The sequence below is a fragment of the Bombina bombina genome, chromosome 6 (assembly GCF_027579735.1).
Source record: "Bombina bombina isolate aBomBom1 chromosome 6, aBomBom1.pri, whole genome shotgun sequence".
Taxonomy (NCBI): Eukaryota; Metazoa; Chordata; class Amphibia; order Anura; family Bombinatoridae; genus Bombina; species Bombina bombina.
The window spans coordinates 82212878-82240273 of NC_069504.1; the positions used below are offsets into that span (position 1 = coordinate 82212878).

Here is a 27396-nt window from a genome sequence, read left to right on the forward strand (position 1 = left end):
TTCTAGTTCATCGAACCAGAAACACGCTGCTGTAGTGACAGGAACAATGCATGAAATTGGTTGTAGAAGGTAACCTTGCTGAACAAACATCTTTTTAAGCAAACCCTCTAATTTTTTATCCATAGGATCTTTGAAAGCACAACTATCTTCTATGGGTATAGTGGTGCGTTTGTTTAGAGTAGAAACCGCCCCCTCGACCTTGGGGACTGTCTGCCATAAGTCCTTTCTGGGGTCGACCATAGGAAACAATTTCTTAAATATAGGGGGAGGGACGAAAGGTATGCCGGGCCTTTCCCATTCTTTATTTACAATGTCCGCCACCCGCTTGGGTATAGGAAAAGCTTCGGGGGGCCCCGGGACCTCTAGGAACTTGTCCATCTTACATAATTTCTCTGGAATGACCAAATTCTCACAATCATCCAGAGTAGATAACACCTCCTTAAGCAGGGCGCGGAGATGTTCCAATTTAAATTTAAATGTAATCACATCAGGTTCAGCTTGTTGAGAAATTTTCCCTGAATCTGAAATTTCTCCCTCAGACAAAACCTCCCTGGCCCCCTCAGACTGGTGTAGGGGCACTTCAGAACCAATATCATCAGCGTCCTCATGCTCTTCAGTATTTTCTAAAACAGAGCAGTCGCGCTTTCGCTGATAAGTGGGCATTTTGGCTAAAATGTTTTTGATAGAATTATCCATTACAGCCGTTAATTGTTGCATAGTAAGGAGTATTGGCGCACTAGATGTACTAGGGGCCTCCTGTGTGGGCAAGACTGGTGTAGACGAAGGAGGGGATGATGCAGTACCATGCTTACTCCCCTCACTTGAGGAATCATCTTGGGCATCATTTTCTCTAAATTTTGTGTCACATAAATCACATCTATTTAAATGAGAAGGAACCTTGGCTTCCCCACATACAGAACACAGTCTATCTGGTAGTTCAGACATGTTAAACAGGCATAAACTTGATAACAAAGTACAAAAAACGTTTTAAAATAAAACCGTTACTGTCACTTTAAATTTTAAACTGAACACACTTTATTACTGTAAATGTGAAAAAGTATGAAGGAATTGTTCAAAATTCACCAAAATTTCACCACAGTGTCTTAAAGCCTTAAAAGTATTGCACACCAAATTTGAAAGCTTTAACTCTTAAAATAACGGAACCGGAGCCGTTTTTATAATTAACCCCTTTACAGTCCCTGGTATCTGCTTTGCTGAGACCCAACCAAGCCCAAAGGGGAATACGATACCAAATGACGCCTTCAGAAAGTCTTTTCTATGTATCAGAGCTCCTCACACATGCATCTGCATGTCATGCTTCCCAAAAACAAGTGCGCAATAGAGGCGCGAAAATGAGGCTCTGCCTATGATTAGGGAAAGCCCCTAGAGAATAAGGTGTCCAATACAGTGCCTGCCGGTTATTTTACATAATTCCCAAGAATAAAATAATTCCTCCAAGCTATGAAGTGTAAAATATGCTTATATATCAATCGTTTTAGCCCATAAAATGTCTACAGTCTTGAAAGCCCTTGTGAAGCCCTTTTTTTCTTATGTAATAAAAATGGCTTACCGGATCCCATAGGGAAAATGACAGCTTCCAGCATTACCAAGTCTTGTTAGAAATGTGTCATACCTCAAGCAGCAAAAGTCTGCTCACTGTTTCCCCCAACTGAAGTTAATTCCTCTCAACAGTCCTGTGTGGAAACAGCCATCGATTTTAGTAACGGTTGCTAAAATCATTTTCCTCTTACAAACAGAAATCTTCATCTCTTTTCTGTTTCAGAGTAAATAGTACATACCAGCACTATTTTAAAATAACAAACTCTTGATTGAATAATAAAAACTACAGTTAAACACCAAAAAACTCTAAGCCATCTCCGTGGAGATGTTGCCTGTACAACGGCAAAGAGAATGACTGGGGAAGGCGGAGCCTAGGAGGGATCATGTGACCAGCTTTGCTGGGCTCTTTGTCATTTCCTGTTGGGGAAGAGAATATCCCACAAGTAAGGATGACGCCGTGGACCGGACACACCTATGTTGGAGAAATACCAATTCATTTCCTGATTTTGTCACGCATTGACTACTGCAATCAACTTCTTAATCACCTTCCCCAACACCAATTTATTTTGAATACTTCAGCTAGACTCACTCACCTATGGCCTTATTTCCATTGAGGTTTGGAAACAGGTGGTAACATAAAAATTCTTCATAGACAAACAGAGATAAATGTTTTTACCACCAGTTTCCAAATGTTACCACCTCAATGGAAACAATCTAAATCAGCTGCTCTGCCAGTCTCTACACTGGCTCCCCATACAGTCTAGAATACAATTCAAATTATTAACCCTAAGCTTTAAAGCACTCAACAACCTCACTCCCAATTATATTTCCACTCATCTCCAAATACTCTGTGCTCTTTAATTAACCTCTAACTGTCCCTCTCTCGCCTCCAAAACGTTTCACTCACTTCTCCTGCTCTCTGGAACTCTGTACCCGCTCCATCAGACTGTTTCCATCCTTGTATATCTTCAGATGCTCTTTAAAAACCCTTGTATACAGAGAGGCTTACCATATCTACTCTGATTTAATCCTATCAAAAATTAATCTTTAACTCACTCCTGCAACTACAATCCATGTGACAAGCTATCCTAAACCTTATGTCTCTTTGGCGCTCTCCTCCTTCTGTACTTGTTTAGTCTTTTTTGTATCTTTATCATTGTATACCCCTACCTCTTTACACAGGGCTAGGGAATTGTGTGGCCCTATACAAATAAACGATAATAATAATAAAGTTTAAAATTGTATACTATGGGGTAGATTTATCATAATGCGAGCGGAGATGATACGATGTAGCGCATCATGTCCGCTGCACATCGATAAATGCCGACAACATACGCTGTCGGCATTTATCTTTGCACCAGCAGTTCTTGTAAACTGCTGGGGCAATGCGCCCCCTGCAGATTTGCGACCAATCGGCTGCTAGCAGGGGGTGTCAATCAACCCGATCATAGCTTGATAAATTTGCCCCATTGACTCAAGAAAGAGAGAGAGAAAAAATTGGTTTCATGTCCTTTTAAAGTGGCTGAATGGAAATGAATAGTAAAATTGCCCCTATTATAAATTTCTGTACAGCCAATTTTTTTACCTCACTTTTAGGCAGGGACTGTAAACATTTAAATGATCTGAAACAACGTACAATTTCTATTTGTCTATATTTTATTTCGACAAAAAAATACATTTTATAATATTCAATGTTAAAACTGAAATCTTCAAAGTATGACCATTGCTCCAGAAAGGAAAAAAATACCCCTGATTTTCATCCTGAGGGAGGTTTGCCCACTTACAAATGTATGTCGGCTGATAACATAACAAACCTTTACTTTTAACCAAACAATAACATCACACAAGGACACTATCACCGATCCCTGGTGCACGCCTGTTACCAAATGACCCTGCTAACTCCTACACACCTTGTCCAATAATTTGCAGTTTGTACTTTTTTTAAATTATTATTATTATTATGTTGGACAATGTAAAATTTGTTAAAATTTAGATCCGATATATCCTTTTCTATAATGTGATCCATCACTTTTGTTACAATGTTAAAAACTCAACTAGTCTGTCTCCCTCGCTGTTCCCATCACTAATGTAAAATGTACTAGTCTGCAGTTACAGATAAACTAGCTACTAATTTTTTTTGTTAAAAAGAAACATCATGATGACAAACAGACATTATTATTGACATGATGATAAATTGTGCAATTTGACCGTACCATAATTAAAAACTTTGCCAATGCTTTCTGCCTGTCCACTTCCCACAATATGGAAAGATACACAAAATGTGGACACTTATGTGAGTCATGTGTGCATGGTGCTTATGCAGCAATCATGCTTAGTATGCTGAGATTCATGCAGAATAAACATTAACCACTACATTATTTTTTAAGGTTTTTGTGCCCTTCAGCAGTTTTACAATTGCCTGACATGGCTACCAACAATTATTCATGATTCAAATAGTTCAACACTCATTTAAAAGGATTTCAAAGTAACATCCACTCAACAGTAGATCAAGCACATTTTTTTGACTATATTATGTAGAAATCATAAGAGTGCTGCTTATTCTTTATCCCTTTATTCATGCAATGATTTTCACTGAAAAAAAGAAAATAAATTCATGGTTTCACCGCTTTTAAAGTGACTGTAAATTTTGATGCTAAAGTGCCTGGTTTTTCAAACTTTGATTAAAAACAGGGGCACTTTAATTCATCAAAATTTACATTTCACTCCTGTTGTGAAAAAAAACTTACCTTTTAAACTTCACAGCAGCTCCAGCTTCCTCCACCCATTTCAAAGCCTCTTCCTGGGTCTAAAATGAGGCATTCGGCTTCCTCCAATCACAGCAGTGAATCAGACACTGATTCCCCTGGGGGGAGGGGAAGCTGTTATTGTAGGATGACCTATCAATCATTTCTGACGTCAGAAATGGCTTGTGAGACCGGAGGAAGCTGGAGCGGCTGTGAAGTTTAAAAGGTAAGTTTTTTTTCACAACAGGAGTGAAATGTAAATTTTGATGACTTAAAGTGCCCCTGTTTTTAATCAAAGTTTTAAAAACCGGGCACTTTAGCATCAAATTTTACATTCACTTTAATTGAATTATAGATTATAGCCATTAACAATAGACTTCTGTTAAAGCCAGCTGCTGTTACATGGAATGAGTTCAAAGGACGCTAGGTGCCAGGAAGTTATCGCTGCCTTCCGAAGCTGGACAGATACCAGGATGTAAGTCTAATCAATCATGAAATAAATAATAGCCACAAATGATAGTTTAATGCACATATACGGTCAACATGATTCAAAACCATCCAGAAAAAATATGTATGAAATTATTTCCGTATTATCTTTATGTTTAAAGGGATATGAAACTCAATTTGTTTCTTTCACGATTCAGAAAGAGCATGCAATTTTAAGCAACTTTCTAATTTACTCCTATTATACATTTTTCTTCATTCTCTTGGTATCTTTATTTGAAAAAGTAAAAATGTAAGCTTAAGAGCTGACTCATTTTTGGTTCAGCACCTGGGTAGTGCTAGCAAATTTGTGACTACATTTAGACACCAATAAGCAAGCACTATGGAGGTTCTGAACAAAAAATGGGCCGGCTCCTAAGCTTACATTTTTGCTTTTTGCAAATAAAGATACAAAGAGAACGATAATAGGAATAAATTAGAAAGTTGCTTAAAATTATATGCTCTGTCTAAATCATGAAAGTTTAATGTTGACTAGACTATCCCTTTAAAGGGACAGTCTAGTCAAAATTAAACTTTCATTATTCAGATAGGGCATGCAATTTTAAACAACTTGTCAATTCCCTTTTATTATCAAATTTGCTTTGTTCTATTGGTATTCCTAGTTGAAAGCTAAACCTAGGTTGGCTCGTATGCTAATTTCTAAGCCCTTGAAGGCTGCCTCTTATCTCAATGCATTTAACAGTTTTTCACAGCTAGATGGTATTAGTTCATGTGTGCCATATGGATAACATTGTGCTCATGCCCGTGGGGCAACCAATGAGAGGGCACTGATTGGCTAAAATGCAAGGCTGTCAAAAGAACTGAAGTAAGTGGGCAGTCTGCAGAGGTTTAGATAAAAGGTAATCACAGAGGTAAAAAGGATATTAATATTTTGGTTATGCAAAACTGGGTAATGGATAATAAAGGGATTATCTGTATTTCAAACAATAAAAATTCTGGAGAAGACTGTCCCTTTCAATGTCAGTTTCACTGGGTTGTATAATGATTTCTCTCTAAGTACATATATCCTGCTTCATAGAATATCATAGAAATTCTGAGAGATACAGACACTGTCATCCAAATAGAAAAAAACTAAATTTATATTTACCTGATAAATGTATTTCTTCAAGATATGGTGAGTCCACGGGTTCATCCTTATTACTGTTGGGAATATCACTCCTCGCCAGCAGGAGGAGGCAAAGAGCACCACAGTAAAACTGTTAAGTATCACTTCCCTACCCATAAACCCCAGTCATTCAACCGAAAGTAAATGGAGAAAGGAAAGCAACACAAGGTGCGGAGGTGTCTGAGGTTTAGTCAAAAATCCTTGAAAAAAATAAAAAAGACAAAAAAGGGTGGGTCCGTGGACTCACCATATTTGAAGAAATACATTTTTCAGATAAGCATATATTTTGTTTTCTTCCAAAGATATGGTGAGTCCACGGGTTCATCTTAATTACTGTTGGGAACCAATACCCAAGCTAGAGGACACAGATGAATGGGGGGGGGGGGGATTAGAACAAGCATGCCTAAATAGAAGGCACCACCGCTTGAAGAACCTTTCTCCCAAAAGCCGAGGCAAAGGTATCAAATCTGTAAAATTTTGAAAAAGTATGTAAAGAACAAAGTTGCAGCCTTGCAAATTTGCTCCATAGAAGCATAAGTTTTGAAAGCCCAAGAAGAGGCTACAGCCCTTATGGAATGAGCCGTAATTCTCTCTAAAGGTTGCTTCTCAGCAGACTCATACGCCAGGCGAATCACACTTCACAACCAAAAACGTAAATGTATGCTTACCTGATAAATTAATTTCTTCTATGGTACGACGAGTCCACGGATTCATCCTTGTGGGATATTATCCTCCTGCTAACAGGAAGTGGCAAAGAGCACCACAGCAGAGCTGTCTATATAGCTCCTCCCTTAGCTCCACCCCCCAGTCATTCGACCGAAGGTACAGGAAGAAAAAGGAGAAACTAAAAGGTGCAGAGGTGACTGAAGTTTAAAATAAAAAAATATAATCTGTCTTAAAATGACAGGGCGGGCCGTGGACTCGTCATACCATAGAAGAAATTAATTTATCAGGTAAGCATGAATTTACTTTTCTTCAATAAGGTACGACGAGTCAACGGATTCATCCTTTACTTGTGGGATACAATACCAAAGCTACAGGACACGGATGAACGGGAGGGACAAGACAGATGGTTAAACAGAAGGCACCACTGCTTGAAGAACTTTTCTCCCAAAAATAGCCTCCGAAGAAGCAAAAGTATCAAATTTGTAAAATTTGGAAAAGGTATGAAGCGAAGACCAAGTCGCAGCCTTACAAATCTGTTCAACAGAAGCATCATTTTTAAAAGCCCATGTGGAAGCCACCGCTCTAGTAGAGTGAGCTGTAATCCTTTCAGGAGGCTGCTGTCCAGCAGTCTCGTATGCCAAACGGATGATGCTTTTCAGCCAAAAAGAAAGAGAGGTAGCCGTAGCTTTTTGACCTCTACGTTTTCCAGAATAGACAACAAACAAAGAAGATGTTTGACGGAAATCTTTGGTTGCTTGCAAGTAAAACTTCAAAGCACGAACCACGTCCAAGTTGTGCAACAGACGCTCCTTTTTAGAGGAAGGATTAGGACTCAGAGAAGGAACAACAATTTCCTGATTGATATTCCTATTAGTAACAACATAATTTATGTAAGAACTTACCTGATAAATTAATTTCTTTCATATTAGCAAGAGTCCATGAGCTAGTGACGTATGGGATAATGATTACCCAAGATGTGGATCTTTCCACGCAAGAGTCACTAGAGAGGGAGGGATAAAATAAAGACAGCCAATTCCTGCTGAAAATAATCCACACCCAAAATAAAGTTTAATGAAAAACATACGCAGAAGATTCAAACTGAAACCGCTGCCTGAAGTACTTTTCTACCAAAAACTGCTTCAGAAGAAGAAAATACATCAAAATGGTAGAATTTAGTAAAAGTATGCAATGAGGACCAAGTTGCTGCTTTGCAAATCTGATCAATCGAAGCTTCATTCCTAAACGCCCAGGAAGTAGAAACTGACCTAGTAGAATGAGCTGTAATCCTTTGAGGCGGAGTTTTACCCGACTCAACATAGGCAAGATGAATTAAAGATTTCAACCAAGTTGCCAAAGAAATGGCAGAAGCTTTCTGGCCTTTTCTAGAACCGGAAAAGATAACAAATAAACTAGAAGTCTTTCGGAAAGACTTAGTAGCTTCAACATAATATTTCAAAGCTCTAACAACATCCAAAGAATGCAACGATTTCTCCTTAGAATTCTTAGAATTAGGACATAATGAAGGAACCACAATTTCTATACTAATGTTGTTGGAATTCACAACTTTAGGTAAAAATTCAAAAGAAGTTTGCAACACCGCCTTATCCTGATGAAAAATCAGAAAAGGAGACTTACAAGAAAGAGCAGATAATTCAGAGACTCTTCTGGCAGAAGAGATCGCCAAAAGGAACAAAACTTTCCAAGAAAGTAATTTAATGTCCAAAGAATGCATAGGTTCAAACGGAGGAGCTTGAAGAGCCCCCAGAACCAAATTCAAACTCCAAGGAGGAGAAATTGACTTAATGACAGGTTTTATACGAACCAAAGCTTGTACAAAACAATGAATATCAGGAAGATTAGCAATCTTTCTGTGAAAAAGAACAGAAAGAGCAGAGATTTGTCCTTTCAAAGAACTTGCGGATAAACCTTTATCTAAACCATCCTGAAGAAACTGTAAAATTCTCGGAATTCTAAAAGAATGCCAAGAAAAATGATGAGAAAGACACCAAGAAATATAAGTCTTCCAGACTCTATAATATATCTCTCTGGATACAGATTTACGAGCCTGTAACATAGTATTAATCACAGAGTCAGAGAAACCTCTTTGACCAAGAATCAAGCGTTCAATCTCCATACCTTTAAATTTAGGGATTTGAGATCCTGATGGAAAAAAGGACCTTGCGACATAAGGTCTGTTCGTAGCGGAAGGGGCCACGGATGGCAAGAGGCCATCCGGACAAGATCCGCATACCAAAACCTGTGAGGCCATGCCGGAGCTACCAGCAGAACAAACGAGCATTCCTTCAGAATCTTGGAGATTACTCTTGGAAGAAGAACTAGAGGCGGAAAGATATAGGCAGGATGATACTTCCAAGGAAGTGATAATGCATCCACTGCTTCCGCCTGAGGATCCCGGGATCTGGACAGATACCTGGGAAGTTTCTTGTTTAGACGAGAGGCCATCAGATCTATTTCTGGACGCTCCCACATTTGAACAATCTGAAGAAATACCTCTGGGTGAAGAGACCATTCGCCCGGATGCAACGTTTGGCGACTGAGATAATCCGCTTCCCAATTGTCTATACCTGGGATATGAACCGCAGAGATTAGACAGGAGCTGGATTCCGCCCAAACCAAAATTCGAGATACTTCTTTCATAGCCAGAGGACTGTGAGTCCCTCCTTGATGATTGATGTATGCCACAGTTGTGACATTGTCTGTCTGAAAACAAATGAACGATTCTCTCTTTAGAAGAGGCCAAGACTGAAGAGCTCTGAAAATTGCACGGAGTTCCAAAATATTGATCGGTAATCTCACCTCCTGAGATTCCCAAACTCCTTGTGCTGTCAGAGATCCCCACACAGCTCCCCAACCTGTGAGACTTGCATCTGTTGAAATTACAGTCCAGGTCGGAAGCACAAAAGAAGCCCCCTGAATTAAACGATGGTGATCTGTCCACCACGTTAGAGAGTGTCGTACAATCGGTTTTAAAGATATTAATTGAGATATCTTTGTGTAATCCTTGCACCATTGATTCAGCATACAGAGCTGAAGAGGTCGCATGTGAAAACGAGCAAAGGGGATCGCGTCCGATGCAGCAGTCATAAGACCTAGAATTTCCATGCATAAGGCTACCGAAGGGAATGATTGTGACTGAAGGTTTCGACAAGCTGAAATCAATTTTAGACGTCTCTCGTCTGTTAAAGACAGAGTCATGGACACTGAATCTATCTGGAAACCCAGAAAGGTTACCCTTGTCTGAGGAATCAATGAACTTTTTGGTGAATTGATCCTCCAACCATGATCTTGAAGAAACAACACAAGTCGATTCGTATGAGATTCTGCTAAATGTAAAGACTGAGCAAGTACCAAAATATCGTCCAAATAAGGAAACACCACAATACCCTGTTCTCTGATTACAGACAGAAGGGCACCGAGAACCTTTGTAAAAATTCTTGGAGCTGTAGCTAGGCCAAACGGCAGAGCCACAAACTGGTAATGCTTGTCCAGAAAAGAGAATCTCAGGAACTGATAATGATCTGGATGAATCGGAATATGCAGATATGCATCCTGTAAATCTATTGTGGACATATAATGCCCTTGCTGAACAAAAGGCAAGATAGTCCTTATAGTTACCAATTTGAACGTTGGTATCCTTACATAATGATTCAATATTTTTAGATCCAGAACTGGTCTGAAGGAATTCTCTTTCTTTGGTACAATGAAGAGATTTGAATAAAACCCCATCCCCTGTTCCAGAACTGGAACTGGCATAATTACTCCAGCCAACTCTAGATCTGAAACACAATTCAGAAATGCTTGAGCTTTCACTGGATTTACTGGGACACGGGAAAGAAAAAATCTCTTTGCAAGAGGTCTCATCTTGAAACCAATTCTGTACCCTTCTGAAACAATGTTCTGAATCCAAAGATTGTGAACAGAATTGATCCAAATTTCTTTGAAAAAACGTAACCTGCCCCCTACCAGCTGAGCTGGAATGAGGGCCGCACCTTCATGTGGACTTAGAAGCTGGCTTTGCCTTTCTAGAAGGCTTGGATTTATTCCAGACTGGAGATGGTTTCCAAACTGAAACTGCTCCTGAGGATGAAGGATCAGGCTTTTGTTCTTTGTTGAAACGAAAGGAACGAAAACGATTATTAGCCCTGTTTTTACCCTTAGATTTTCTATCCTGTGGTAAAAAAGTTCCTTTCCCACCAGTAACAGTTGAGATAATAGAATCCAACTGAGAACCAAATAATTTGTTACCCTGGAAAGAAATGGAAAGTAGAGTTGATTTAGAAGCCATATCAGCATTCCAAGTTTTAAGCCATAAAGCTCTTCTAGCTAAAATAGCTAGAGACATAAACCTGACATCAACTCTGATAATATCAAAAATGGCATCACAGATAAAATTATTAGCATGTTGAAGAAGAATAATAATATTATGAGAATCATGATCTGTTACTTGTTGCGCTAAAGTTTCCAACCAAAAAGTTGAAGCTGCAGCAACATCAGCCAATGATATAGCAGGTCTAAGAAGATTACCTGAACACAGATAAGCTTTTCTTAGAAAGGATTCAATTTTCCTATCTAAAGGATCCTTAAACGAAGTACCATCTGACGTAGGAATAGTAGTACGTTTAGCAAGGGTAGAAATAGCCCCATCAACCTTAGGGATCTTGTCCCAAAATTCTAATCTGTCAGACGGCACAGGATATAATTGTTTAAAACGTTTAGAAGGAGTAAATGAATTACCCAATTTATCCCATTCTCTGGAAATTACTTCAGAAATAGCATTAGGAACAGGAAAAACTTCTGGAATAACCACAGGAGATTTAAAGACCTTATCTAAACGTTTAGAATTAGTATCAAGAGGACCAGAATCCTCGATTTCTAAAGCAATTAGTACTTCTTTAAGTAAAGAACGAATAAATTCCATTTTAAATAAATATGAAGATTTATCAGCATCAATCTCTGAGACAGAATCCTCTGAACCAGAAGAGTCATCAGAATCAGAATGATGATGTTCATTTAAAAATTCAGCTGTAGAGAGAGAAGTTTTAAAAGATTTTTTATGTTTACTAGAAGGAGAAATAACAGACATAGCCTTCTTGATGGATTCAGAAACAAAATCTCTTATGTTATCAGGAACATTCTGCACCTTAGATGTTGAAGGAACTGCAACAGGCAATGGTACATTATTAAAGGAAATATTATCTGCATTAACAAGTTTGTCATGACAATTAATACAAACAACAGCCGGAGGAATAGCTACCAAAAGTTTACAGCAGATACACTTAGCTTTGGTAGTTCCAGCACTAGACAGCGATTTTCCTGAAGTATCTTCTGACTCGGATGCAACGTGAGACATCTTGCAATATGTAAGAGAAAAAACAACATATAAAGCAAAATTGATCAAATTCCTTAAATGACAGTTTCAGGAATGGGAAAAAATGCCAATAAACAAGCTTCTAGTAACCAGAAGCAAAGAAAAAATGAGACTAAAATAATGTGGAGACAAAAGCGACGCCCATATTTTTTAGCGCCAAATAAGACGCCCACATTATTTGGCGCCTAAATGCTTTTTGGCGCAAAAAATGACGCCACATCCGGAACGCCGACATTTTTGGCGCAAAAGGACGTCAAAAAATGACGCAACTTCCGGCGACACGTATGACGCCGGAAACAGAAAAGATTTTTTGCGCCAAAAAAGTCCGCGCCAAGAATGACGCAATAAAATGAAGCATTTCACAGGGAAAAAAAGAGTCAAATTTTAAGGTAAGAAAAAATGATTGATTCAAATGCATTATCCCAAATATGAAACTGACTGTCTGAAAATAAGGAATGTTGAACATCCTGAGTCAAGGCAAATAAATGTTTGAATACATATATTTAGAACTTTATAAACAAAGTGCCCAACCATAGCTTAGAGTGTCACAGAAAATAAGATTTACTTACCCCAGGACACTCATCTACATGTTTGTAGAAAGCCAAACCAGTACTGAAACGAAAATCAGCAGAGGTAATGGTATATAAATAAGAGTATATCGTCGATCTGAAAAGGGAGGTAAGAGATGAATCTCTACGACCGATAACAGAGAACCTATGAAATAGACCCCGTAGAAGGAGATCACTGTATTCAAAATAGGCAATACTCTCCTCACATCCCTCTGACATTCACTGCACGCTGAGAGGAAAACCGGGCTCCAACTTGCTGCGGAGCGCATATCAACGTAGAATCTAGCACAAACTTACTTCACCACCTCCATAGGAGGCAAAGTTTGTAAAAACTGAATTGTGGGTGTGGTGAGGGGTGTATTTATAGGCATTTTGAGGTTTGGGAAACTTTGCCCCTCCTGGTAGGAATGTATATCCCATACGTCACTAGCTCATGGACTCTTGCTAATTACATGAAAGAAAACAAGATAAGGCGAGTCGCATTGTAATGCAGATAGTTCAGAAACTCTTCGAGCTGAAGAGATATCAAATTTTTGACAGCAGGCTCAATTTGTGTAGTTAGGTTTGCCTCACAAGAAAAAGAAACATTTAACCCTTTAATGTGCAAACCGGATTGAAATAAGGCCTAAATCCGGAAAAAACACCCCCAGCACCTCGCCACAGCCCTGCTGTGGCGCCTACCTGCCCTCAGGGATTGTAAATATGGGGTTAAAGATTCGATTTGGCCCAAAGCATCCACAAGGGCCCTCAGGAGTTGGAGCTTGCTGCTTGCTGAGTGAAAACAACTGCGCATCTGAGGCACGAAAATAGGCCCCGCCCATCTCACTCGATGTCTCTACAGCCTCAAAGAACCGCACCAGAGCGGTTTTAAACTAGCCATGTGGGTTCTGAGACCCAAAAATAAGCCAAGTGTACCCTCAATAAAGTTGCCCAAAAACGTTATTGCCCACAAAACGTTAAAAGCACTCCCAGTTACAAAACGTTTGCCCACAAACATTCAAAAACTCAGTGTCAACCATTTTTTAATTAGCCCCTTATTGCAAGCTTAGTAATGCCCTTCTAAAGGCTCTAGGATTACTGCTTACCCTCTCCCTCATGGGGATACTGTCAGCCTTTCTGAAATACACAGTCTCTCCAGAAAAAATGACTGAACATACCTCACTGCTATATAGCATGAAAACGTTCCTCACACTGAAGTTTCCTGAATAAATTAAAAACTAATATTTTATCACCTCTTTCACTTTACCCTTCCTAGTACTTAGAGTAGGCAAAGAGAATGACTGGGGGGTGGAGCTAAGGGAGGAGCTATATAGACAGCTCTGCTGTGGTGCTCTTTGCCACTTCCTGTTAGCAGGAGGATAATATCCCACAAGTAAAGGATGAATCCGTGGACTCGTCGTACCTTATAGAAGAAAGAAAGAGTAGAAGCAGTAGCTTTCTGAACTCTACGTTTCCCAGAAAAACAAAGAGAGCATAAGATTTACGAAAGCCCTTAGTCATCTCCAAATAGAACTTAAGAGCACAAACCACGTCCAGATTATGTAACAAACGTTCTTTATACGAAGAAGGCTTCAGACACAGTGATGGAACAACAATCTCCTGATTAATATTCTTTGTAGACACAACTTTGGGGAGAAACCCCAAATTAGTGCGAAGAACCTCCTTATCTGCATGAAAGATAAGATAAGGAGAATCAAACTGCAAGGCGGAAAGCTCAGAAACCCTCCGCACAGGAGAAACAAAAAGAAATAAAACCTTCCAGGATAACAACTTAATATCAACAGAATGCATTGGCTCAAACGGATACCGCTGCAAAACTTTAAGAACAAGATTAAGACTCCAAGGTGGAGCAACAGTTTTAAACACAGGCCTGATTCTGGCCAAGGCCTGACAAAAGGATTGAACATCTGGCACATCTGCCAAACGTTTATGTAACGAAACAGATAAGGCCGATATTTGACCCTTCAAATTCACACCAATAAAGATATTTCCTCCATATCTTATGGTAAATCTTCCTAGTAACAGGCTTACGGGCCTGAATCATAGTCTTAATGACTGACTCAGGGAAACCGCGCTTAGACAGAATCAAGCATTCAATCTCGAAGCAGTCAGCTTCAGAGAAACGAGATTTGGATGAAGGAAGTGTCCCTGAAGTAGAAGTTCCTTCCTCAGGTGCAACCTTCATGGGGGTAGAGACAACATCTCCACTAGGTACGCATACCAGATCCTTTGAGGCCAAGCCGGGGCAATTAGGATCACTGATGCCCTTTCCTGTTTTATATGAGCAATCACCCGTGGAAGTAGAGCAAACGGAGAAAACAGATAGGCTATTCTGAAGATCCAAGGAACTGCCAATGCATCTATTTGGAAGGCCTGAGGCTCCCTCGACCTGGAACCGTACTTCGAAAGCTTGGTATTTTGTCGAGACGCCATTAGATTCAACTCCGGAATCCCCCATTTGGAGGTTAACCTAGAGAACACTTCCGGATGAAGTTCCCACTCCCCTGGATGGAATGTCTGTCGGCTTAGGAAATCCGCTTCCCAATTGTCCACGCTCGGGATGTGAATGGCAGAAAGGCAACACTGATCTTCCGCCCACTAAATGATCCGAGCCACCTCCTTCATGGCTAGAGAACTCAGAGTCCCCCCCTGGTGGTTGATGTAAGCCACTGAGGTTATGTTGTCCGATTGGAATCTGATGAACTGGGCCAAGGCCAATTTGGGCCAAGGCCAATTGAGGCCAAGTCAACAGATGTTGATCAGAAGTTTGGATTCCTTCTGAGACCAAAGACCCTGCACCAGGCTGGCATCCGTGGTCACGATCACCCATGAAATCGAGCAAATGGGACGATGTCCATAGAGGCTACCATCAGACCGATTACTTCTATACATTGTGCGACTGAAGGATGAACCGTCTCCTGCAGAGATCGACAAGAGGATAGGATCTTTGCTACTCTGACCTCCGTCAGAAAAATCTTCATCAGAAAAGAGTCTATGACAGTCCCTAGAAAGACCACCCTTGTCGCAGGAACCAGAGAGCTCTTTTCCAAATTTACTTTCCACCCATGAGATCGGAGAAAGGACAGTAACATCTCTGTGTGAGATGCTGCTTGAGGAAAATATGGCGCCTGGACCAGAATGTTGTCCAGGTAGGGAGCCACTGCAATCCCCCTGGATCGGACCACCGCTAAGAGAGCTCCTAGAACCCTCGAGAATATCATGGGAGCCGTGGCAAGGCCAAAGGGTAAGGCCACAAACTGGAAGTGTTGGTCGAGGAAAGCAAACCTCAGGAATTTGTGATGATCCCTGTGAATGGGAACATGCAAGTATGCATCCTTTAGATCTATGGTCGTCATGAACTGACCCTCCTGAATCAATGGAAGAATCGTACAAATGTTTTCCATCTTGAAGGATGGAAAGCGAGGTATTTGTTGAGACATTTTAGGTCTAGAATGGGCCGTAAGGTCCCCTCTTTTATAGGGACCACAAATAGGTTTGAGTAAAACCCCAGGCCCTGTTCCAGCTTTGGAACAGGGACAATCACTCCCAGAGATGAGAGATCTTGAACGCAATTCAAGAACGCCTCTCTTTTTATCCGGTCTGCAGATAATCTGGAAAGATGAAATCTGCCCCTGGGAGGACAATTTTTGAATTCCAACCTGTAGCCCTGAAAAACAATTTTCACAGCCCAAGGATCTGGAACGTCTCTTATCCAGACCTGAGAGAACTGAGACAGCCTGCCCCCTACCTGATCCATGCCTGGATCGGGGACAACCCCTTCATGTGGACTTAGAGTCGGTCGCAGGCTTTTTAGACTGCTTCCCCTTACTCCAAGACTGATTTGGTTTCCAGGAGTGCTTGCTATTGTCCTGCTTGGACGCAGACGAGGATGGCTTTCCTCTAAAATTCCGAAAGGAACGAAAATTACTCCAACGTCCCTTTGGTCTGTTCTTCTTATCTTGAGGCAGAAAGGACCTCTTTCCGTCTGTAATGTCGGAAATGATTTCTGCCAAGCCCGGTCCAAATAAGGTCTTTCCCTTGTAAGGAAGGGCCATCAGCTTGACTTTAGACGAAACATCAGCTGACCAAGACTTTAACCATAAAGCCCTTCTGGCTAAAACTGCAAAACTAGAAGCCTTAGCTCCCAGTCTAAGGACCTGAAGGACAGCGTCTGCAATATAGGAATTGGCTAATTTAAGAGCCCTAATCCTATCCTAAATCTGGTCTAAAGGCGTCTCTTCCTGAAGAGAATCCGACAAGGCCTCAAACCAATAGGAAGCTGCACTAGTCACCGTGGCAATACATACTACTTGCTGCCATTAGAGACCTAGATGTACATAAATCTTTTTTAAATACGCCTCCATCTTTTTATCCATGGGATATTTGAAAGAGCAACTATCCTCAATAGGAATAGTGGTTCTCTTAGCCAGGGTAGAAATGGCCCCTTCTACCTTGGGCACCGAAGACCAAGACTCCTTGAGAGATTACTCCATCGGAAACATTTTCCTAAACACCAGGGATGGAGTAAAAGCCACTCCTGGCTTCTCCCACTCCTGAGTTATGATCTCCTTAGCTCTATCAGCCACAGGAAAAACCTCAGAAGAGGAAGGAACTTCAAAAAAACTATTAAGTTTACTAGACTTCTTAGGCGTGACTACCACCTGGGTCTCTGAGTCATCCAAGGTAGCTAAAACCTCCTTTAACAGTAACCGAAGGTGTTCAAGCTTGAATCTGAAGGAAACTCCTTTACCATCAGAAGAAGACATTATACTGTTAAAATCTGATATTTCACCCTCAGAATGAGAGTCTTCCTCATCCTCAGATCTATGAGGAGCCTGAGACTCAGCGCTAGGAACAGATACCTTATTATCTGAATTCTTAATTTTCCTCTTGCGCTTCCCCTGAAACTTGGGAAACTCGGCTAAAGATGCAGATGCCACTGAGGATACCTGTGCAGCAATCTCTGCCTTTAAAAACACTCCACTGGGAGTTAGCGAGGAACCGCAGGACAGTGTGCTAGATGTCATAGAGGCTTGGGACGAAATAGGAGATGGCCCTGGTAATACCTGGACATCATCCTCCTGAGAGGCATTAGGCTCCACATTAAAAAAAAAATATTTACCCTGTAATGTCTGTTTAACACAGGAAGAACAGAATTGCATGGGGGCTGCAATTTGTGCATCTAAACACAACAAATATTGGTTGACTTGAGCGGACTCCTGATCCATGTCAGACATGCTTGATTACTATGCCCACGGCCGTTACCGTTTGACAGAGATATACAAAAAATCTTGTGTTATAATGGCTGTTTAAAAAGAGTGTAAAATATAAGGGCTATTGGTTAAAAATAAAACCGTTTATGCCAGAAAATGAGCGTTGTCGCTCCGACTAAACCTCCCTCCACACCTCAGTATACTGAGGCGCCTTCTTACCGCACCGCATAATAGGATTGCTCCTCCGACCTCTCCTTCTAGCGTTACCTCACAGATAACTGCAGAAGCGGATGTGAAACAACCTCTGTAGAGGACAGAGAGGAAGGGCCGATCACGTGAGCAAACGTATGGGAGGCGCGAAAACCTCCTGCGGAACTACGGAGGAGGGGCGCGGCCAAACTGAATACACACGCCACAATGGCGTTAATAAGGAAAAAAAGGTCTTATCTAAAGTAAAAGCACCAAGGTTCCCAACACACAGCGCCCAAATAAAAAAAAACAGCCCCAAAAATGAACCCTCTGTTTAGGTTAGCATAAACCATACTAGTCTCTCAATTAAAACACTGTGTCTGCCGTCATGCCTTAGCGAAGCCCTTACACCAGGGTGAGCTAATAATGTCCCTATACACTAGCAAGGTAAAATTTACACTTAAGTGCCCCTATCTCCCACCTGGAAGACCAGCACTTACCTTTTCAGATGTTGGGCATGAAGACAGTCCCTAGGTATGAGAGGACACTTCTTCCTCACAAAGACCTGGCAAAAATGCAGATAAAGTAACCAACTTTGGTATCTGAAACTAGAACAGCAATGTGGGAAAAAAATGCAGCAAGCACCTCTTTGCAAGTTCCCCACTGCTTTAAAGCCACCACAGCTCGACCGCAAAGACTAAAGTGGAGTATAGCTATATCCTGAAATTTGCTTGAAGTAATCAATCTTCTCAGAAAAACTTATTTAAACTACTCACTAATTTCACCTCCTCCATGCACGAAAGGCAAAGAGAATGACTGGGGTTTATGGGTAGGTAAGTCATACTAAACAGTTTTACTGTGGTGCTCTTTGCCTCATCCTGCAGGCGAGGAGTGATATTCCCAACAGTAATTAAGATGAACCCGTGGACTCACCATATCTTTGGAAGAAATAATTTAGAACATTTTTTTTCTTCCATTAGTTTTTTTCTAACTATAACAGCTCTCCCTACTCACACTCCAGATGAGTACACAAATAACAGAGGCTCTGTCCATACAATCTATCTGGATGGAAGGGACAAACATATATCCAGTAGGCCAAAGAGATCCTTTAAAGAGACAAAGTCTTTGTTACCAGAACAAATACACAAAGAACATAATATTTTTAAAATACAAAAGTTCCAGTTTGACTTCCTGAAAACATTAAAGGTGTCACTATCTAAATAGTGTTCCACTGCCCTCTGAATGTAATTTATTGTGCATTATGCTTGAATCAGTGCTGGCACCCCTAAAATGAAGACTTGAGTAATGCACAAGAAAACATATTTGAAGGTAAGTGAAAAATACCAAAGGCACTTTCAACACTTTCCAGGAGGCCAACTCAGGACTTTGTGTAAGGAAAATATACTGTTCAAAAAACTTACTTTCAGGATTTACCTTCACAGATCGACAACCTTCATTTCCCTTTAGACCTTTTAAGTGAGGGTGTGTGCATGTTCACGTCTGCCACCAGGAAGCAGAGTTCATTTTATTTGATAAACTGTGTTTTTCTCCCCAAAATACATTAATTTCAAAATACTGTTTTTTACTCAGTAACTAACATGTCACTTATTAAGGTTAAAAAAAGAAGTCTGCCCTACTACCTTCTAGTGTCCCAAGAGGAAGCACAGATTCTTGATCAAGATCATCCTCTGTCCCGATATAGCTACGTGGTGATGCAACAATTAATACAGCACCATCCTTGATGGATGATTGGCCAACTTGTTCTTCTAATGTGGGGGACCCGAAACCCTAAAGGTTAAAAAAAGGGAGTGAAACAGAGATTATCATTAGAAACTGCAGTTGTTGTTGAAATATTTCAGCATCACCTCCAATTTGACAAATAAAAAGAAGCAGATTTCATAAATGTATTATTTCTCATAAACAAAAGTCTGGAAATTATGAGGAATACACGGCCATTGCTTTTATGGCTTCTGTAAATGTCTTCCACCTCTCCTTGCAGATTATATTAAAATGAAGCAGAAAATGACTAACAATTGATTATTTTGTAATATGACAGTAGCTACTATTTGTGTGAGTTTTGTCGGTAGGATTGCTAGCTGCTCTCCACACAAATACTGGACAATCAGTTGGCAACTGGGCCACACAATGCTTCCCATGCGGGGTAGGGGTAATGATGGAGTTGTCGACAGTTATAGAGAGATTGGGAGGTGGAGATTTTGGAAGAAAGGGGAAAAATGTGGAGCTCAGTTTTGGAGAGATTTAGCTTGAGGTAGTGAGAGGACATCCAGGAAGAGATGTGAGAAAGACAGTTAGTGACACGGGTTAGCAAGGAAGGAGATAGGTCTGGTGCAGAGAAGTAGACTTGGGTGTCGTCGGCATACAAATGATATTGGAAACCGTGGGACTTTATTAGGGAACCTAGTGATGACGTGTAGATTGAGAAAAGAAGGGGAACGAGGACAGAGCCTTGCAGTACTCTGACAGAAAGTGGTGATGGGGCAGAGGAGGCCCCAGAGAAGGCTACATTAAAGGTACGGTTTGACAGGTAATTATACAGTAATTTTACCCCTTGGCTGCCAGTAGCATAGACATCAATAAGTTTACTTCTTTAGCTGCCAGTAACACTCGTAAGTGATTTGACCCTGTTGACTGCTCCTCACATTCAAGTGTCCAGTATTTTTGTTAATATTTTACTGGACAGCCTACTAAAATACTAGTCTGACTGGTTAAATACTGAACGCCTGGCAACTCTATTTGTGGGTTAATGCTTGACTGCTACAATGGTATTAGTAACCTTTGTAATATAGCTCATTACATGTTCCTATAGGTAAAGTGTATATTGTCATCCAATAGCCTGCAAATAATCTACCAGAAGTATGTAAGACATGGACATACAAAATACATTTCTTTTCTAAGATGGAATCAGCAAGAGTATTGCCCTAAATGTTTCTTTAGCAGCCAGATAATGGTTTTGTATAGAACTAAATACACAATAAGCACAATTATTAGGAAGCAGTAGTAGTATGCAAGGAACTGCAGATCATGGGCTCCCAGCATCTGTTATGCCATGCTTTAATGGCATATTTATTTTCAATGGTTAGTTTACACACATAATATATTAGTAACTGTAACCATTCACTAGTGTTCATTTAATTATTTTCTCTGGCTTTTTGCTTGTCCCAGTAATCCTAAATTATTTTATATCAGAATTCTCAGGAGAGACAGTTTTTATAGTAAATAGGAAAAAAGCTTCTTGCACGCACGTACTGTGACAACATGGACTGTACACCAGATAGCTTAAAACCAACATTCTTATTTGCAATAAAACCAGGACACCTTGTAGACTCAAACCCACCTTGTAGACTCAAACCCATTTCGTAGGTCGTTCTTGCTCAATGACTCAGATGTACCAAACACACTTTTTAAATTGATAAACCACACCCCCTACTTTTCAAAATGAATTGCAATATTATATGTATATACAGGTACATTAAAGAAATCAATGCACTACACCAATAGTAGAATGTTTAAAGAGACAATGCAGTATGTATCCCTACCAAAGTACAAATGATTATTTTCATTCAATTGCATAATGTAGTAATATAGGAGAATGGCTATCATAAATATCAACTTAATCTCGCACGTAGGTTTTTGAAGTTATATCCCAAAAATTATGATTACATTGCCATCTATTCCATACATACCTTGTACTGCTCAATTCATAATACATACATACATATAAATTCACTTTTTATTCCACATATTATTTAACATCCCAATCTGAATTTAAACCACAGGGTACCCAGTAAACTTCTTTTTGGCCCATGGTTTTCATCCTATCACCTCCCCTGGTCTAGTAATATGCTAGATTCCTTGAAACTTCAATAAAGAACTATTGGTATTATGATTGTTACAAAAATGAAGAGGAGTATCTGATTCTGGGTCCTCTATGGCTAACAAATGCTCCTAAAATCTATTTTTCAAAGGTGTAGTCATTTGACCTACATACTTTATAATGCATCTCTTGCATGTGAGCAAATAAATCATGTAGTTAGTATTGCAATGTATGTATTTTATTTTATTTTATATGTCTTGCTTTCATCAAAGGATGCAAATTTATTACCAACAATTGCATTGGCACATTAATTACATCATTTACTTCCACATCTTAAAGGGACATAAAAAAAGTTGGGATAGAGACAAAATATAATATGTACTTTAATTACTTTACCTGCAAATTTATACTGCAGTGCCTTGCCATTAACCCTACCTTTTTAGTTTCTGAATTGTAAAGCTCTAACTCCCCCCACACATTTCCTTCTATGGCTGTATCTATATCTATTGTTTTGGTAAAATACAAAAATGCATAGAGTATATAATCTGCTGGAGCATGCCTAGAAACTGTGAACTCACTGGAAATACAATGCCTGTGTCTAAACACTGATAAGGGTGGGTGGAGTTGGCTGCTCCAGGCAGCTTAGCTATGTAATTCATTTTGCTTATTTTTGAAAATTATTTTAAAATACTTGCCAGCAATTTTTAAACATTTTTTTTATACAAACTATTTTTAATTAATTAGCCCTTTTAGGATATGCACATATCTCAACCTGTTTTTATGTCCCTTTAAGAAACCTTGTTTCATAGTTAACCAGTTCCTATATTCCTATTTAGGTAACATCCTCCACAATCTTACCCAAAGTATCATAAACCTTTAAGATTGGCAAAACCTCTCTCACTGTGTTACAAATTTAGCTATGTTCCTTACTGTAGGCAGTGATAAAAAATGATTTTGTCTGAAAATCCCTTTAATGATTTTGCTTAGGTTATAAAAGATCCTCTTTAGCTTCATATAAGTGTTGTGGATTTTATTCTCTTACCAAAATCCTTTCTGTGGCCATTTTAGCTTGCCTCATGCTTCTCACGTAGTACAATTTTGTTTAGTTCTCATGTATTGTGCCTTTAGTATAGCTTTTAATTACATGTTTAGGGTGACACAAATGTGAATTTAGTAATCAATTACCTGCAGTAATTTTTATATACAATTCTACCTCCATACACTGTTTTGAATTATTTGATTTCAACACCACATCCAAAAAAGCAATGCTTTCTTACCTGCACCATAGTGAATTTTAAGTTCATATTATTTTCTTCCAAATAGGAGAAAACAAGGAGATCTCCCCGTCAGGTTGATGAAACTTTGGGTAAGATTGTGGAGGATAGTTGTCAATTTGTTACAAGAAAATTGAAAACACTTCAATGTTACCTAAAGAGGAAAATAGGAACTGGTTAACTATGAAACAAGGTTTCTTTAGGTGTGGAAGTAAAATAAACCATGTAAATCAGGTGCCCATGCTATTATTGGTAATGAATTTGCATCACAGAGGCTACATTACTCCTGAGCTCCAGAGACAGTGTCCCATAAACACTGCGAAAACTTGCCGCAACTAGATGCCCAGGATGTAAAAGTGTTCTGAAATACAGAGCAACACTTGGAGAATACTGGTGATCTACTCCACACTGGGATGCAAGATCACTGAAGCAGCGTTTTTTCAGCCAGAGCTTCAGAGTGCACCTTCCGTCGACATTTTAACTGAGGACTGTCCCTGCACTTACAGCAAATGTGCAGACTATCTCGCTCAGGGAAAACACTCAAATCACACATTGTGGTAAGCCAGTGTAGGAGATATATGCAACAGAGGCTGGAAGCATAGTCACACATATGACTAAATAATACAAAGGACTGGGAGACTGTTTCAACACAAAAAGGTCAGTGACACTTAACTGCATATACAGGATTCTAATTAAGCAGAAAATTACTTATGTTCTAGTTCTATCCTAAGCTTATCAACATAATGAAGATGTAAATTAGTCTGGTGAGTAGTTATGTACAGTATTGTAATATTGGCACCCAAGAGGAAAGACCTAACTATGAAGGGCATATAAGCACTTAACAGCGATACAACTGCTAAAAGATCCACAATTATGCTGCATAAGTACAGATATAACTTTCCTTTCCTTTTTGTCTGACCTCATTGCCTGCTTCAAACAAATTAGTAAAGAAGCTCATTGATTTTTCACTTTAGAGACTCACTTAGTAATTATTTCCTACACTTCTAAATACATCTTAGAGACAAAATCAATATGGCTTCCACTGCAACTACTAGAGGAGGAATCAGGCAAGAAAAAAATCCACCAAATGCCTCCCAAAAAAGGACAGTCAGTAAGATCCTATTTTAGCCCCATAGAACTGGAACCAAAAAACTATTAACAAAACCACTTTCAAACCCTACCAAACAAAGCTTTCAACCCCAGACTGATAAATTGGACGCACCAACAGAGATGATTCAAATTCCTGCTACAATTTTATCTTCTCTACCTTCAAAACAAGACATTGCTGATATAGTGCGTATGTGCGTGAGAGAGGAGTTTTGGAGATCTTAAGCAAGAACTCCACACCTTGGGATTTAGGGTGGAAGCAATAGAAGATAATACTGACGCTGTCAGGGAAGAATTGGGCCAATTTACTAAACAACTGGAGACGCAATACAATAGAAACATTAGAAGATAAGCTAGAAGACCTTGAAAATCAAAGTAGACGACAAAATATTACGGGGTATACCGGAGTTTGTTCTCCCTAAAGACCTTCCTACATACCTTGCTACCCTCTTTTCTAATATGAAAGGGGAAATAAAAAAAAACTTCATAGAATGGAATAGAGTACAAAGAGCAATACGCCACATGATGTTATAATTCACTTTAGACAATACTTAGATAAAGAAGAAATAATGGACTCTCCAGAAAGCAACAGCCACTTTGATTTAAAGGAAATGTGCTACAATTCTATGCAAACTTATCTTCTAGCACATTACAAAGACGAAAGGACCTATCACCACTACTCGAAAAAAACAAAACAAAAAAAACCCAGCAAAGATGGGGCTTTCCTCTACAATTGTTGGTAATCCAGGAGAACAAAATATTAATGTGCAACGGCCCAATGGATATGAAATCTTTCTGTCAATCTTTTGGACTAGAACCCCCAGATATCTATCTATCTATTTATCACATAGATCAGACTTAGAACCTGGAGGTGTCTGCAGAGATAGAGATCGCTCCAACGACAAATGAAAGAAATTCATGCCACAACGCAATAAGAATAAATCAAAGATCACAGTCACAGATATCATCTTCTCCAGGGGACCAACTGCAGATCGAGGAAACACCAGATATACCGGCAGAAGAGACAACATTGTAAGCATATCTTAACTAGCCCTAGATCTTTCAGAAGAGAACTGAACTGTTCTTAATATAAGGGATTATACCTGCAAATGAATACTTAAAGTATATTAATTATAATTAAGATGTCATTTTCTTACATGCTCTTGCTGAAATAATGTTTCCATTTGACTAAAAATTATGTTATTTACCACTTTATGTTCTTTAACAGCATCAGTGTTAAAGTTACAATTCGCTTAGTAAGTTTTACATCTGATATCCAATTGAATGTTATTTACTTACAAATGTTAGTTATGCAAGTTTTCAAGCATTATATGCCAAGTTTTTGCCTACAACAACCCTATCATCCTTCTGGGATGAATTACTTCTGCTTCTATACACAGGACACTTCCCTCCCTACCTATTCTTTGTCTCTTACCAAATCAGGTAATGCGGTTTATACGAAGAGATGCACACATTCCTGCATGCTTTATCACCCTGGCTCTGTTTTACTGTTAGTTTATTTTATTGTTATAAGTACTCACTTGAGCATCACTCATACTATTAGACCTTATGCATACACAGATTCAAATAAAGCTACATTCATACATAGCAACATATAGATGGCTTCTTCAAAATAATTATTAACTATAGTTTCACAAAATCTGAACGATTCAATCCTCCCTGCAAGCGTACAAAAACTTTGTCAGACCTTTAAAAAACGTAATGCAGTAATCTAGTTTCTGCAAGAGACCCATTTTAAACACAATCAGGAACCTCAATATCTTAGTTCCAAATATACACAACATTTTCATAGCTCCAATAAACACAATAAAGCAGGGAGTAAGTATTTTAATTAAAAAGAATATTCCTTTCCAATCTTTAGAGATTGAAAGAGACCAGGAAGGTAGATTCCTTGGGGTAGTCAGGCTGTTATATATGGTAGACCAATTAGCTTGATTAACCTATACGCCCCCCGAATATACAACATCTTCCCTTTTTTAAAAATACACTGCGCAGATTGACAGATATGTTGAAGGGAGTATTGTTTTTAGCAGGGTAATATCCTGCTTAACCCCAGACTAGACAGCTCAAACCCAAACCCTAAGATATCTAAACGTACCATAAGTTACTTATGGCGGGCCTTAAGAGATCACAACCTGTACGATGTATGAAGAACTAGAACCCAGACAAAAGAGATTATATGTTTTTCTCAAACCCCAACCACACATACAGCAGAATTGATTATATATTTACTAACCGATCAGGCTTGACGAATGTTAGACATTCAGGGATACAACCAACTGTTTGGTCTGACCATTCTGCAGTAGTTCTAAAATTTAAATGGTTTAATACTCTCAACACTCCTTTTTAATGGATATTGGATGACTCATTAACGGATTCAACTCTACTAGAGAAGATAGACAATTCCCTTAAATAACTTTTTAATATCAATATGAGTCCAGATATAGATCCCTCTACACACTGGAAAACATATAAATGCTACATACGTGGGGAATTAATCAAGTTTATGGCACAAAAATGAAAACAGGCCAGACAAATATACAGCGAGGTATCAACAACCCTTTCCGGACTAGAATATGCACATAAAAATGCTCTATTAGATGACAGTATATGGGAAGATTAAGCAAGACACGTAACGCCCTGAATTTCTTGAGAAAGAATACCAAACACCCACTCTTAAGCTCAATCAGAATTTTTTCTTTCACGGGAACAGAGTGTCAGGGTACCTGTGAGTAGCATTAAATAAATTACATATGTATCAAATAAATTTTGATATTTTATGTCAGATAATATTTCCCTTGACATGAGTTGAGTGGGCTATAGCCACAACAGAGAACAAAGTCACACAAGAGAGAACAAAGGAATTGTTTTCAAAGGTTTCCTGCCTAAGATATGAAATGAGATTTCCTATCACATCACCACTGACCCCCATAGCTGCTCAATACATCTAAGAGAGAGCAAAAGGGAACATTTGTCCCAATAGGGAAGGCAGTTTATTTCAAAGAGATTTTTATCACTTGGCTCTCTCAAGTTTGAACGCCCATATATGGAATTTCCTGCCCAAGATCTATAATAAAATTACAGAAAACCCCTAGGATGACATAGACCCCCTGTGAACAACAAACATCCAGTCTGAAATGATATTTCAATATACAGAAGTTTTCAGAGAATGTGACTCTTGTCATCTAGGTGTAAATTGTCCCCTGCTGAGCTCCAATAT

General features: G+C 39.3%; 1 protein-coding gene across 1 annotated transcript in view; it reads right to left on the reverse strand.

Annotated features, from left to right (window-relative positions):
• DMTF1 (cyclin D binding myb like transcription factor 1) overlaps window positions 1-27396 on the reverse strand; it is a 171567-nt gene that overhangs the window by 7073 nt on the left and 137098 nt on the right. Inside the window, exon 16 of the mRNA XM_053716504.1 lies at window positions 19580-19727. Coding sequence (XP_053572479.1) covers window positions 19580-19727 — 148 coding nt within the window. The remainder of the gene's footprint in view (window positions 1-19579; window positions 19728-27396) is intronic.